The sequence below is a fragment of the Coturnix japonica genome, chromosome 10 (assembly GCF_001577835.2).
Source record: "Coturnix japonica isolate 7356 chromosome 10, Coturnix japonica 2.1, whole genome shotgun sequence".
Lineage (NCBI taxonomy): Eukaryota > Metazoa > Chordata > Aves > Galliformes > Phasianidae > Coturnix > Coturnix japonica.
This window is the reverse complement of record NC_029525.1, coordinates 4,735,497-4,751,585: the sequence shown is the minus strand read 5'-3', so window position 1 is coordinate 4,751,585 and position 16,089 is coordinate 4,735,497. Positions and strand designations below refer to the sequence as shown.

The 16,089-nt window shown below is 37.5% G+C and overlaps 1 protein-coding gene across 4 annotated transcripts in view; it reads right to left on the bottom strand.

The window, feature by feature from the left end:
* Positions 1–16,089, bottom strand: part of TRPM1 (transient receptor potential cation channel subfamily M member 1) — a 92,038-nt gene that overhangs the window by 37,114 nt on the left and 38,835 nt on the right. For all 4 annotated transcript variants that reach the window (XM_032446871.1, XM_032446873.1, XM_032446874.1 and 1 more), the window contains exons 5-8: positions 4,233–4,312; positions 3,236–3,431; positions 1,862–2,075; positions 1,310–1,434 (exon numbers count right to left, since the gene is read on the bottom strand). In XM_032446871.1, coding sequence (XP_032302762.1) covers positions 1,310–1,434; positions 1,862–2,075; positions 3,236–3,431; positions 4,233–4,312 — 615 coding nt within the window. The remainder of the gene's footprint in view (positions 1–1,309; positions 1,435–1,861; positions 2,076–3,235; positions 3,432–4,232; positions 4,313–16,089) is intronic.

Genomic DNA, 16,089 nt, shown 5'->3' with positions numbered 1-16,089 from the left:
CTGTCAAAAGATTAGGTGCACCTGGATTAGAACTATGAAATAAACATAAAAATCCCCCACAGTGTTCAACAAAAGCACACACCTTCAGAGGAAACAAATCAACCAGATGCTTATAATTGAACACATGGAAGAATTAGAAAAAAAGCTTGTCTTTACACTCAAAACTTGAACTCTTCACAGCAGTGTTTTTCACTGGAGATAACAGTCGTGTTTTTAAGTTCTCCTACTTTTTCTTCTACTCTCACTGATGTACCCTCCTTGATAATATTTTTTTACTCTCAGTGTATTAGGAATTACATTCCAGGTTGGAGTCACCAGTAATTAATATACCGCTGCTGAGTACCCTTCTACAATAAATGCAAGACTTCTACACATAAAAGCACTTAAATAATTCATAAAGCACTCACTGTAGACACACTGAAGATAGAACCTAAAACAAACTTTTACCAGAGAGGACTTCAAATGAAGGTAATGAAAGCTTCACTACTTCTGGGTATACTTTGCAGTCATATATATAATACTGTCAAATATATTTAAACAACAGCTTTCCTTTAAGAAGTTTTCTAATTTCAGCGACACTTTAGAGATAGTGAAAATTACTACTCCAAATAGATGAGCTATTTCATTACTCAGCTGACATTATCATAGAATCACAGAATGACCTGTGTTGGAAGGGACCTCAAGGATCATGTAGTTCCAACCCCCCTGCCTAGCAGGGCCACCAAACATACACCTTTACTAGATCAGGTTGCCCAGGGCCGTCCAACCTGGTCTTTAACACCTCCAAGGACGGGCATCCACAACCCCCTGGGCAGCCTGTTCCAGGCCTAACCACTCTTCCTAGTAAAGATCTTCCCCCTAACATCCAACCTAAATCTTCCCTCTTTCAACTTGGATCCATTTCCCCTAGTCCTGCTATTGTCAGCCCTTTCGAAGAGTTTACTCCCCTCCTGTGAGTAGGTTTCCCTTCAGGTACTGAAAGGCTGCAATGAGGTCACCCCGCAACCTTCTCTTCTCCAGGCTGAACAAGCCCAACTCCCTCAGCCTGTCCTCATAGGGGAGGTGCTCCAGCCCCCCTGATCATCTTTGTGCCCTCCTCTGGACCCTTTCCAAAATCTCCATATCTTTTTTGTACTGAGGGCTCCACACCTGGACACAGTACAACAGATGGGGCCTCACAAGAGCAGAGTAGAGAGGGACAATCACCTCCCTATCCCTGCTGACCACCCCTCTCCTGATGGAGCCCAGGATCCCATTTGCTTTCCGAGCTGACATTGCTAATTACACATTAATGTCCTTAAAAACTTACATCTTTTCCTATCAGATCTTCCTTGTTTTCTACAATGCCCCATGGTGCAATTCCTATGGCACAGATTCGTCCTCTGGATTTTGAAGAATGGTCTTTCAAGGCATCTCCCACGTGACGAATGACACCTATGGATAGATTTCATTGAATTAAATCTTGTCCCTCTCAAGACAGATTATCAAATAATGATTTTTTCTTCTTCTCACTGAAATCCCTGTTTTTCTGGAAAAAAGTAGCATCTGAAAAGAACTCCAACAGAAAGAGGCAAATCAACCACTGGAAAAAATGTACCATATCTAGTGGTAGATTCCTTGCTACTAAAATCAAAGACAACCTTTCTCAGAGGAAACACAGACTAATGCAAATCAACACTGACACAGGAATATGTTACTGTCTGGGCTGGGTAGATTAATGCAAATCATAACAGTTCTATTTTTTTTAGTCTAGTGGCTAATAACTCATTCATGAATTCTTAAATCTTATGCCTTTAGGAAAGAATAGTAACTGAAAACCAGTGAATTCTCATGTAAACTAGAAGTGTTGGTAATTTTTTACCTGTACTAACACCTCCAGTGAAAATCCAGGCTCCGGTGGTCATGGCAGCCTTTATCAGACCTTTTCCAAATACTTGTTTCAGTTTTGGCTGCATTTCAAAGTTCTGGAGGCCTCCATGGACAGAGATTAAGAGTTTGGGCAATTCTAGTTGCCAGTCTTTCACCATGAGATGCAGCAGAGAATCTGGTTTGGTGTCATATGACACACGGATATACTGAAAAGATCAATGCATAATATTATCTTTATGTCTATTCTGTAAATTGACCCTTGACTAAGCACAGAATAATTATATTAAGCCCCCTATCTCAAAATAACTTTACAAATTTTAAGCAACAGGTTAATTTTATCAGCTGTTTCTATTTAGTAGAAATAGGTTGAAATGCTTTGCTATTAGGAATTTACTGGTAACAAGGTGAATTTGAAAGAACTGCTTTTTCTTCTCCTTTCCTTCAAAACTGACAACGAGCAAGCTCTTGTAACAAACCTACACTGTTAGAAGCTAGCTGTTATAAATGACTGGAAGTTGTTTTTTTTCAGTCATTCCTAAAAATCTTGGTTTGACAACGATCATTATGAGAAATAAGAGGCCTATGTTACATTTATACCATTCACTGGGGATATATGTATTCCACGTCTGAAAGAACAGCTTTCACTACTCACATGCTTTTGTAACATGTTTTCAAACTGTTACTCTGCGAAATAAAACTATGGAACAAACTAGCACTTATTTCTGCTTTAAAAACAAACCAATAAGCACTAACAGAAGTCAAACCCTCCTATATACTTTAGACAAATTTTTGCAGTGAGTTGTTTCAACTGGCAGTCTTAGCAGAGAGATATGGAAGCAAATATAAAAAATAACAAATCCAGGTCTGGATCTGAGCAGCAACACAGAAAGAGATTTTTTGTGGAAACTTGAATGCTGTTCCTTCCACTGCTCTGAAAATTTAAAGGTCCATTTTCCAGCTCCAACAGGCTTCTGTCTTTTAGGAAAGCTAGATTCATTTCTATTCTTATTAGACATGAAATCTTAAAAAGAACGTATATCCAGCCTGGGTTATTTGGCCCACAGTCTAACAAGCCTAGTACAGACAGAATCTTAGGCATTACATGCCTTCCCAGATGATGTTTACTAACAGTAACTTTAGTGAAGGTGTTTCTTCAAGAAATTTTAAGGTGCTTTCTAGGTAGATATTACTTTTTCCTTTGCACTTCTCTCTTGCTTACACTTTTTTACCATCCTGTCCACATCTTTCTTAGGAAGTGAATTCCTTTGGTTTCCACAAACTACGAATTGTGCAAGCTGAAATCTTGACATGTTTCTATTTAAGCTAGCATATGAAATGAGTATCATAGAGTGGACTACAGCCTTACCATGGCCTTATTTGAATGTCCTCCTCCTTGGAATTCAAGGTTTCCATAGGCATCAGTTGGGTATGTTTGGGTGTGTTTGCTGACAGACCACTTCTCTGGCTGAGCTTCCACTTGCTTTGTTTCTTCTCCATTTTTATTAGCTGTTGTACTTGGAGGAGGTGGAATATGCTGGTTAATGAGCTGGCCACAGCAGCACCTGAAAATTAAAATTTTAAGTAAATTTGAACACAGTATCTTCAGAATCATTTTGTGATTTCAAAAATAAAAAATAAAATCATAAACTTGATATGGAGCTGACCATGCCTGGATCCACATGGATTACAGAATCACCTCTAGGTCATATCTGCCACATTTACCTACACAGAAATGCCAGAATTAATAGCCCACAAGCATTTCTTTATAGGCGTGGACAGTACTTCTATAAGAATCAGGATGGAATTTCTAAGCTAAAAAACAGAAGAAGACAAAGAGAGCAGAACAGGAGCAGTGATTATCTGTTTCATACTCAGAGGGGACAGCTAGCATGGAACGAACAGTCACATTATCCAAACAGCTTGGACTACAATCTAGATAGCTCACACAGCTATCACACAGCAGCACTTAATGTCTGAACTAAGAAATCCATTCCTCCTTGCATAGTATTGTTATTGGTAATGCTGTACATCCAGAGCCATGAAGAACAGTATCATTTACATCACAACACACAATAGTGCATCCTTGCTTTCAAAATTCTGTATGAAATTACGCTCTCATTTGCAATACTAAGAACTAACTGCTCGTTGCCCCTCCTGCACAACTTTATCATGTCTGTATGGTATATCCCATAGCTCTGCATGGACCAGAGTGAAATCATGGCTTGCACTTTTATTGTCTATCAATCTCATTTTAAGTGCAATAAGTAAACTTGGTCCCACTTTCACCTGTCTAAACACAGATAAAGTCCAGTTTCATCATTATTAGCTTTTCTGCCAGCTAAGGTAAAAATTTAAAATGTTACCTGCTAATGTCTTTGTTGTTGGCAATTACATAAATGCATTCTCTTTTTGAAAAGGTCTTCTCTATCCAAGCCTTCTGACCCTTAAAGAGAGAAAAATATAAAAGGAAAAACAATTAAATATTTCTGCAACAAATACAGCAACATCTCCATTCTATTTTTAAATCCAAGCACTATTCAGTACATCAGCTTTAAACACAATGTACTACTAGCCATGAAGCAAGTATGTGATGTAAGTTTTCTGTGACTTGAACAAAATTCAAGCCCTGAACGTGTGTAAAAATCTTTTAGCACAAACATGCCTGTTTTGATGGTACAAAGGGTATCTGAAGCTCTACCAAAAATGCAGTTTCTCCTTTCTAATTTAGCCATCAGTAAATGGACTCAAAGTAGTATAGAAATAATACAGCATAAGCTACAACATAAAAAGATAGATAGAATTTCATCCAAATAATAATTTAGTAATAATCTTTGTACAAAGAAAGTATTTCCCAAAAACTTCCCCTAGTTTGATTAATAATCTCAGATTCCTATTTTCCTCTTTAGTTTAGTTTAGTTTAGGAATCTAAAGTCATTCCTAACTCCGTAGCATATGACTTGGGAGGAAGAAAGTGAATGACATTTGACAGAAAAAGTATAAACTCCACAACAACAGTGACAGTCGCGACACAAAATAAGAACAACCTTGAAGACAAAATTTCCCATGTTAGAGCGTTTGTAAATTAGATTAAATTCGACCAATCTCACAACCATTGAAAAAACATGAGGAGTAGGCAACCTAGAACAGAACCGTCGATCTGTGCAACGAGGTTAGAAAGCCTACAGCAGAACTGCAGTCCGGTTAGGTCAGGGAATGCTGAAGGCTGTGGGCTCAGAAATGGCTGCAGGCCTGTTTCCCGTACTTTTGAGCTTGTCCATCCATCATCAGTAAGGCAAAGTACCATCATGATTGCCATACTAAACAAACATTCAGTAGTAAATTTTATAACGAAAACTCAGAAAGAACTTTTAAATTGAAAAGGCATAGAAATGTTAAAGCACTCTCACAATTTTATGATGTAAATAAACTTGATTTACTGATGAAAGCTGCTGCTTCTAAGTTTGAATTAAGGAATTAATATTAATGCATTTCTCAAGTAGTAAGCAAAAGCCGTATGTTTTGTTTCAAACTGCCCTATAGAAAAGGAATTTTTGCAGAAACAAAACACCAAAAATGAAGTGAACTTTCATGTCTCAGTCACTTAAAAAAAGTGGACTTCCTTCAAAAAGTAGTGAAAACTTTACTGGTGTCCTGACCAAAGTAAATGGCAGATATATGTCAGAAGAGAACTCTGCCAGCCTGTCTGGTAATAGTTTAGAGAACAGCGTAGTCCTGTAAGTGCTGCATAACCTACAGCATGATGAATAAACGAATCCTAAACCACACAGTATCCAGACTCACTGCCCTTTTACAATTACATTCAGTGGTGTTACATGTGCTTACAAACACCATACCAGCTTATGATCTTTTAAAGTTATAAAACAAGCATAACAGGATCCTTAAACAATGGTCACAGTATTTATCCAACTTTTTTTCCTCGTTGAATAAGAACCTTATTTTTGTCTGAAGGAGTTTTCGCACTTCTGTGTGCAAACCATCGACCCACTGATAGAAATGCCCAAATCAGTTTCACAGCATGGGATGCATTCTCCAAAATGCAGCTGCCAACAGGTGCTTCACATTTAACTCTTCTGTAGAAAACACTGGAGAATCTAAGCTAGAATATCAGAACAACTCAGATTTTCACACCATGTCACTGATTATTGCTTTACTTCACAGCTTGCCAAAGAACAAATTTTCCTATTTCATGTGCTTCACATGAAAACAACTACTTAGCTGCTGGATTAAATCACAGACTTAATATTTGTGTTTGGACAGAAGCTTTTACATCTTGGTATCTAAAATGAGGTCTACATTACAGCTGAGCTCTCAGCTGTGCATTCATTATTAAAAACCCTGTGATAGGAAGTCTATTATCTACAGCTACCCTCAAAACAGTACATTCTCACACCTAAAAAAACCCACTAGAGCTCAGTCACTATAGGAACTACAGTTGGACAATACATTATGCTCCACTGGTTTATTTTTTCAGTGCTAATGAGAGGAAGGCAAAAGCAGGCACTACAGATCACGAGAAATAAAAACTCAGCACATTTGGTCAGCCTTTGAAGTTTCACTGCTTTTGTCTACTTAATCTGCTTAACCAAAGCTTGATTATAATCCAGTGCAAATACTTGAGCAGATATTCGGTGTCAGAAAATGGACAATTTCCCCACTTGTTTGATACAGATTCTGTATGTGTCTATATCTGAACTGAAATGAGGAAAAATGCAAGAACAGGCACAGCCCATTGTGAGATTTTCAAGAACTAAGCATTTTTTAAAAGCCTTGGAATGGATGAGTTCTGAAAGAACTCTGGGTGGATCAGCTACAGGTTTTAAACCAGAAGGCGTGTTGGGTTATGAGAGGAATAGATGCTACTAGCAAGATAAAGGCACCAAGAAACATGGCAGGTTTGCCACAGACCTCTGAGAAACTATTTGAGGAAAAAAAAAACAATCCCCCAACCAATTGCTTATAATAGTGAAGTTCAGCCCTGCTTATTATTGCTAATTCTGAATGTACCAACCAGCACCTGATCCTGGAAAAAAACCACACAGTAGCATATTTGTTCTCTTTTATGCAAACTGACCACAGGCCTCTTAAGTTATGATCAAAACCAAATCAAATCACTGCAAATTCTTGATCTTCTACTTAGAAATCAACATATTGCCAGGAAATGATATCAAATTATGCTGAGTTTTATGATTCCTTGTCATGGATATTTTTGGTCCCAATAGCATTGAAAGAGGGCGTTTGAGTCTTTCAGAAAGGACTGGAAGCTGCTGCTGTTAATATGTAAATAAGTTAATTTGTAAATAAGTTAACTAATGAGTTAGTAAACTAAGATTCTAAATGAATATCTCCTTTAGAGCACAAGCATGACTAAACACAATAATTAGTTCTACAAAGACCAGTTGTCCCTGTAATATCACAAGCGAACTCCATGTTTGCTGGGAAGTGAAAGAATGTTGGGGGGGAGGAGGAGGGCAGAGAAGTAAGTTGCAGTGGTTGTTGGAGTACATCCAAACCCAAGCTCAAACAGACCTGAAAGCAGTGTAATCAGACCTCTCAACTGTAACGTTCCCCCATAAAATAATGTACCACGCAATATGGACGCGTTTTTGCTGGACAGGCTGGTAAGCCTGGCTGGCTGGTCACAGAGCTTTGACCCTGTCATACAGTCAGACAGCATTCATTGTATGACACCTCTTTGGCACCTGACACCCTGCTGTAAGAGCACATGCTCCTGGCCGCTGTGCTCCAGTGAAGCTCTGTCATGCAGGGCACAGCTGCGCATCAGAGAAGCCAGCCCATGGACAGCAGCATCTAGTGCACAGACCCATGGACAGAGATGCATTGAGGGAAGAGACACAAAAATATGTTCGGCATAATACAGACTAAGATAAACACACAGTAATATAAAAATGGAGTTGGATGGGCAGCATTGGTCACTTCTGTTAATTTTGATGAGATAGAAAGAAATAACTGGAGGTGGAATGAAGTTCAGACTGAACATGTGCGTGGTGTAAGCACAAGTCCATTTGTGGTGTGAACAAGTCTACAGACTTCTGTAAATACCACTCAGGTAATCAAATTCCAATGTTGTTATCTGAGGAGGGAAAAAAAAACAAAAAAAAACCCCATATATATATATATCTGCCAAATAATCAATTAGGAAAGAACGAAATCACTGTATCTCTATCATCTGGGACTTAAAAATCAATACTGGAGGGATTTTTACTTTGAGCTGCCCTGATTGCCAACATCCCAATTATACTATTTAATAGGCAGGTCCTTTTCAGAGGGTCACAAATGGGACACATAATTTACAGCAGACTCATGCCTGGCCAGTTCTTGTGCTTGTTCTCATTTACAAGCATTGAAGCACCATCCCTAAATAAGTACTTCTCTGTTTTTCCCTTCTTCCAGAAATAATCATTTTGATTTTTGTAGCTGAAGAAACTTGCAAATGGCTGTACCTGAGGTGCATTTCCAAACTGTACAAGATCTAGTTTTATCTCAAATCCACCACAAATATCTCTGTGTCTCTTCTACACATCCAGTTTGCACAGGTTTGTGCTGAATTTACAACAGATTCTTCTTCCCAAAGCTAATGGGGGTAAGTTCCCTTTATCTCTACAATGGTCACTGAGATGTTATCACAGAAAAACAATTGTTATCTGAATTATCTTAAGCTCAAGCCAGAAATCACTCCTGCTGATGATGTGGATGACAGTAAACAGTATTTCTTGCCTTCATTACGCTTTGTGTTCTGGACTGGCTGGTGAGGCAGGCAGCAAGCATCTGCCGAAACAATAGGAATCATTTCCTGTCCACTTGGATTAGTTTATGGATACAGAATACAAAAAGGAAATAATGAGCTTTCTTTTCTCAATTTTACACAAATCTACCACATCACTTGGAGATGCTGTTTTCCCAAAGGCTATAGAAAAGTGAGCAATGACTATAGCTTCAACACTGCAGCAGACCTGGCTTGCTCTGCCACGGTTGTGTATGTCCAGCTCCAGCATGCAGTCTGTGAAGGCATATTAGTAAAATGCTGGCTGAGCCCAGATGCCAACCTAGAGGCACATAAAGCTGCTTGGGTACAGCTCAGCATCAGTGTAAGAACACATCTGGCACGGCTAAAACAAAACAACAATACAGCTCAAAAACCTGGCTCAGTGCTTGCCTGCAGAGAACATGCTTTGTGCAGTTTTGCAGCAGTTCCCCTTGCAGAACAGAGAAAGTACTGGTGACCAGTTTACACATGCCACATTTTAAGACAGCAGAAGCATTCCTCCAACAGCTCTGCCCTGCTTCTTATTGTACATAACTTTGAGGAAGAGATGTAATGTTACTACATAGTTTCCATTTGTTACCTATTTTACTTCCATTATTAAATATCAAAATCCTCTTGTGGCCTTTATCCTGTCCTGGAAGCTGCAGAGTTGAGGAACACACATATCCATACTTAAACTTCATTCAGAGATCCAGTTTGGCTCTTTCTTTTCCCAAAAACCCCTCAGTCTGTGGCAAACCTTGCTGCTTTACTCCAAGCACTTAACAACTAGCAAAATTAGGAAACAGACACCAAGATATGAGGGTGGGAAGTGCTGAACAACTGTATCTATGGCCAGTGGAATAAGCCCTGTCTACAAGAAATCATTCTCAAGCAGCCTAGCTTGAGATGTGCAGGAAGAGAGAACAAGTAGCTTCTAACAATGCTAACCAAAGTAGCAATTACTACTTACCATAATTATTTATTATTAATTCTTACCTTAAGATGAAAGAGAACCCTGCTGTTTAGATCTGGCAAGGCTCAGAAAAGATTATTGTACATTAATTACCTGCCCTAATGGAAAGACTCTTAGCTAGGTAGTTTTTAAAGGAAGTTGAGACACTCCCAAACAGCATGTGAGTCATGTCTTTATAATACTCTGAGTGATTGATAGGGCTATTCTAACCTGAAATGGAGAAATGCTATCACTGAAGAATATTTGTATGTTTCAGTTTCCTCAAAGGCAGATTTCACTTTGTGAAACATATCAAATATTATAAAATCATAAACAACACAAAAAAATACTTTCCTCATTACAACACTAAGTCAATGAATAGTTCCAACTAAAGCGGTCAACACACTTAAGTCTCCTGCTTATTTGTGGCATAGAAAATTGTGAAAAAAGAAGTTAATTATACATGCCATCAAAGAGTAACTTGCACTTTGTTGTGCAGATGCAAAAAACATGGACTAGAATTACAACTCAATCTGATAGCGATCTGGGCCATTTCTGTCCACATTATTAAGCACATTTGAGCTATTAGAGCAAAAATTCTTTAAAATATTTTGTTAGGTTGAGGGGTTAAAAATATAAGTACACTCTTGTTGTAAGGGATACAAGTTACAAATTCCAAGGTAACTTCTATAAAACATCTGATAAGCCAGTTAATGGTGATGTTTTGTCACATGTGATACAATGGTACGGCTTGAAACCTTATTTTTCTCTATGAAATAATGGAAATTATGACTAGAAATATCTGCTGTGTGAAATACTGCATATCTGTGAAGAGTTTGCTCTAAGTGCACAGTTCTAATTACTTGAAGTGCACAGCATACAAGGTACATAGACTTGGGTAATTTATTATATTCACATTCTTAAGACGTGGTAAGAGCAAGCCATTGTTTAAGGTATACTGCTAAACATGTTAACAAAATACTTAAAAACTTACTATGAAGTAAAATTTCTATAATCACAATATAATACAATATATACATATCCCAGAAGCCCCTAAAATCTGGAGATAATAAATATTTACTTATCTACTTTTTGTAAAAACACACGCTCTTCTTTCAAATGCGTATATAATGTAATAGACAATCATTTAATCCCTTAGGAAATTAACATCATTTTGTAGTACGTACAGTTTTCCTGAAAGCAAGATTCTTCAGGTCGAATTCTGTTAAACAGTTCGAGCTGTTGAAAAATTGCTGTGGGTGATTTCACACTCAGTAAAGCAATTAGTTCTGAGCGTCAGCTAATACGTAAGCTTTAGAAAATACGCCACATTGCAATCAGCCGCATTCTGTACCCTGCTGCTTTCTGTCATTTTCAAGAAAGAGTGTATTTCCAGGTCATTTAACTTTTGGGCTGCAGGGTTTGTACAGAAATATTCTTTATAATCTTTTAGAAATCATTACGGAAGAATAGGAATTCAAGGATTAAATTACTCCCTAGAGAGAATAACTATGTTTAAAATGCTTTTTGTACTAAATAGAACTAAGAGAGGCCAACATTCACTGGGAGTGCTCTAGGAGAGAAAAAATCACAAAGGGTAAAAGAGGAATGGGAGACTTCAGTTGAGTTTATAGTCGCTCATAGATAAGAATGGTTTTCAGAAAATTGGGACAATTTTCTCTTCAGTCCTTACCCCCATGTAAAACCCCCAAATCTGTGAGTAGAAAGAACTAGTAGGTACCCTGGAATCTGAAAGTATCTCTGGTGATGTTTCACATAGTGTTTTTTCTCTAAACAGAGAGGAGGCCTGATCTGTCTTCAACTGTTCACAATACAACCCAGAAAACATAGCACAGAAGACGCTCTGCCTTTACTTTATGAAGTATCATTCATGGTTGTCAGCTATTATGCATAACTTGGCAACATGTTTGGTTTTGAACTGCTAGCTGCAATGTACCATTTGAATTAAACTGAGACTATTATAAAGCTCCCAACTTGATGGTGGATGTATTTATTATCTTCAATAAATGTATCCTGGAATTTCGAAGTTCATGTAGGAATCTTTCTAAAAAGTTACAGACATTTCAAATTTTCTGCGGGAGAAATCGATAAATTTATTTGTACCTACACGTCATCACATCACAAACATATTTTGAATGGCATCAGTGAGGTCAAAAAGCGATTTCTTAGCATGGGTTAAACTGGTATCAAATGCACAGTAAAGGTTCCACTATACACATGGTTAAACTTGACACTCTGATTGTGAGGTAAGGAGAAAATGCAGAGTCCACAGCACGTGAATATAGAAGAAGATTTTTAAAGCCTGAATTAGGGGCACTGAAGGAGACTCACGGATGCCAGGAGCTCTATAGCTGCCCTTGCCCACAAGGGAATAGAAGGATAGGTCTTCTTGGAATAACTGTTAAGGAGGTTTGCTTATCAGAAGGCTTGTTGCCAGCAGCGTGTTCATTAGTGGCAAATTTTGATTTCTAAAGAACACTGAAACAAAAAAAGACTCAACCTATAACACAAATAAACCAGAAATCCATCTCATTTTCTGCAGATTAGCTCTAAACTAGTATTCAAAGCACCACATTATGTAACATTTCCACTCGTTCACACTTTGTCAGCATTTCTACTTCCTATAGTCATACTTGAGCAACTTTCTGCTTCAGAAATGCTTTGAAACACCTAATTTTGAACTTGAAAACTCATTTTGTCTTTTTGCAATTAGTCCTTTGAGTTTCACGTCTTTCCAAACAAAGAATGAGAAATCTAGGCAGTAGTCTAGTCAAAGTACTAATATTTAAATTAAATTATTTTTCTTCAATTAAGGAGAAATTTCTCCAATTCAGTTTAGACAATTTAGGTTGTCTAAACATTTCTTCAGCATAGTTTCCATTATGCATATTGATGCTAAAGAAGTCAGCAAAGCAGAAGATGATCAGGAATGAAACAAACAAAAAACATTTAAAGTTTTGTCCTACCTGCTTGTCATTAGAAGTGTTTCAGACTTTGGAAAGATGATTTATATCTAGAATAAATAAGTTACATTTATCTCTGAGTTTCTGTCCCATTTATTGTTCAGACTTCTCACTCATCTTACTGGTAGGACTTCCAGTCTCTCTGAAGTTCATGTGAATTCCCAAGAAGATGAGTTTCCACCACTTTAAGAAGAGAATCTCATATGATAAGCATGTGAGCCACTTCTTTGTTCAAACCAATCTCATGACTCCCTTTGAAGGTAATCCTTTAGAAGTCTCATGACCCATCTCCCTGCCCAGAGGGTATTTTCATCTCATGGTGGAACAAGGCACAACAAATCTACTTTGATAGTGCCTAAATCTCCAATTTGTTAAACCTCCTTTCCTCTCTCCAAACAGCGGATATACTCACTGTAAAAACGCCAACACTGCAGAAAGGCTAAAGCAGGAGCCGAAACTTTTAATTTGAAGTAACCCCTCCCTTCTGCTAAAATATCAATGTGATTTGCATAATTGAGACAATTGGACATAATAGTCCTTTCAGGGGTCCTCATTAGATGTACAGCTCAACATTCTTTGAAAAGAAGAAAAAAGGAGGTCATACAACATTAATTATATCTAATCCTCTTTGGAACAATTTGAAGTTAGGCAAAACGCTGTATTAAAACAGCTGAAGTTGTAAATAAGCTATTCATTTTGTAACTTTATATATCACATGCATTTTCATACTCTGCTGCTTTTGTCAATTTAATTCATTCCCTTGCTATGACGGGCTTTTTCTGCATCTTCTCATTCGTTAAAACCAGCAGTATAGCAAAGGACATAATGAGTTACAGGTAGTTACTGATTTTGCTCAAACTTTCAAAAATCTGCCTTACTGTGCTGGGTGCCAACAATGAAACATTTAAGGATTGCAGTTATGAATTGTATTATTTAGAGGCAAAGGCAATTTAACTCCTCGCTACTGCTGCAGTATGTTGTTCAGTCAAGAAGTCTCCTATACTGACCTTATTTCATTGTTCCTGTTCCTGTTTGCCAATGCAAAAACCGTATGCCCATTTGTGATTGACAGAGAAATATTTTAAAGACATAATTTCAACTTCTAACTTGCCCTAAGTGCCAAAGTATGCAGCTGAAACAGCTGTATTTCAGAACTAAACGGTGGTCTTCCTAAAGAGGCAATTCTGACTTCAATAATTAATTGATAGGAGTGTGAAAAAAATTAGACAAACTTCTGGAAAATTACAATACAAAATGAATTTTGGATTTAATTTCTGTCCGAGGAAACAGCTTAAGAAAGTAACAGGTACTAACAAAAGTATGAACTCAAAGAAAGCAAGCAAAAAGCCTGTGTGAGGTACTCACATAAATATATAAATAAATACTGGAAGTACAGAGTATTTCTCTATTTAGTGATTTTCCTACTTAAAGCCTTCACTGAATGTTCACTAAATGTAACAGATGGCTATCAACATTGTTCAGTAGACACCGTAACAGGGCATATCACAACTGTACTTCACCGTTGCATAAGTTTTCCTGTGGTTTCTAAATCAACTTGTCAGTTCTGACCTCTGAAATCACATCAGGCTTAAGTTCCTGTTGTTCCAGAATCTGCCTGTAATCCTGTTCAGGCAAAGGGGGGGCTCACCACTCTCAAAAACTCAGCACTGAAATGGAGAGTTTATGTTGAAGTCAACAGAGGTTTCTTTACCCAGTGAAAATCACATTTCAGACTTAGTGACCTTTATGGATGCCTCAACTATTTGGAGTTGTCCTCTTTGAGATGGAAAAGACTGACATACTGTGCAGAAGGAATGATTATTACCAGAAATATCTAAAAGCAGAAAATCAAATAAAAGAATGTTACTTGAGCCCTTGAACCCCCAACTGAAACTGGAATATAGACTTTGCAGCGTGGTTCTCCTTGGAAAGACATTGTGAGAATGCAAGCTGCATCTATATATAACTGCTTGGAAGACAAAACAGAGTTTAAGAATCAGTGCTGAAAATATCACACCTGTCTCTTTCACTTCTTAGCTCAAGCTGAAATAACAGATGTACACCTAGAAAGAACAATATTTTTAATAATTGAAATGCAACCATCACCAAATCTTCCCTTACTGTAAATGGGACGGTTCTACAGTGCTGTAACTGATCTGGCACCTTAGTTTAAGTAACGAGAATGATGAAAGGTAAGCAAGCCTTGTCCAGCTTGACAAAAGAAAAAAAAATAAATACAGCTTTTAAGTGTGCTGAAAGGTGACTGACAAAGATACCATCTACACACTGTATTTTCCTCACTTACTATTGCAAATAAAACTTTCTTCTGAAGCACAGATTTTATATCAGATATTTTTAACAAAGTTGAAGATTGACAGGATGCCTACAGTCTAATGAAAATGTTCTGAGCAGTATTAGAGATAACACCAGATATGACTATATACATCCACACATATAGCATAATAATATTACAATAACTGACTTGTTTCTAGTGTGTGTATGTACAGGAAACAGCCACATAAAAGTAAACAAATGGAACTTACATGAAGTGGGTATTGAACAAAACATAACTGAGTTAAAAACCTAATGAACGTGCACTTCCAGTGCAAAGAGTAAGCAGCCTGCTCTATGCTGCATTTGCAACCTGAAATGCCTATGACCAAATACTCTGACAACAAGAAGAAATAATCGACTTTTAATTTCAAATACATAATTCTGTCAACTTCAGCCAAAGTGCTCAGAGTTCAAAGGAATAATACACGAGTGAAAAAATGACATTCTCAGAGAAAATGCCACTACACAAAAGACAGTTTTCATGGTTGCCTGCACTCATACTATGGGAAGGCTCACAGCACTTGGAGTTTGTTTTGTGACATGGCTTGATATAAATGCACTGTGAAGGAAAGGGATAAAGATATGCATCTCTTTGCTGTCCCCACTGTGACTGTCTCAGAAAAAAGTTCCCTTGGTTACCAGCAGCACTGGGTAACCACACGTATGGATGGAGCAACTAGGAATGATGAACAGATTAATTAATCTTCCAAAAGCAACACACTTTTTATTATTATTATTACAACTGATGTAAATCTAGATCCATCAGAGTAATCAGTTACACTTCTGTGTGTATAATTAAAACTTAGTAAATGTAACAGTACGTCTAAGCTAGAAGATTTGATAGCTCACATACTTTTATGTAACTAATAGCACTGTCTTACATGAAGGTAGATAAACTGTAGCTCAAAGAATCCTGTATTTTTCCATAGCTGTATTAGAACTTAAACCAGTAACCAATGTTTTACATAATGCGACACTACTGAAATACTAAAACTTGTGGTGAGTATTAATACAAACATCACATACACAGATGTCAGAATAGATGAGAAATAGCATGATAGCAATCTGCCCAAGAAGAAAAATAAGCTCACAGATACTCAGTCTGGGATGGACAAAGATGAAGGGATGGACTGCTCATGACAAGCTTGTTCACGTGAAAAGTG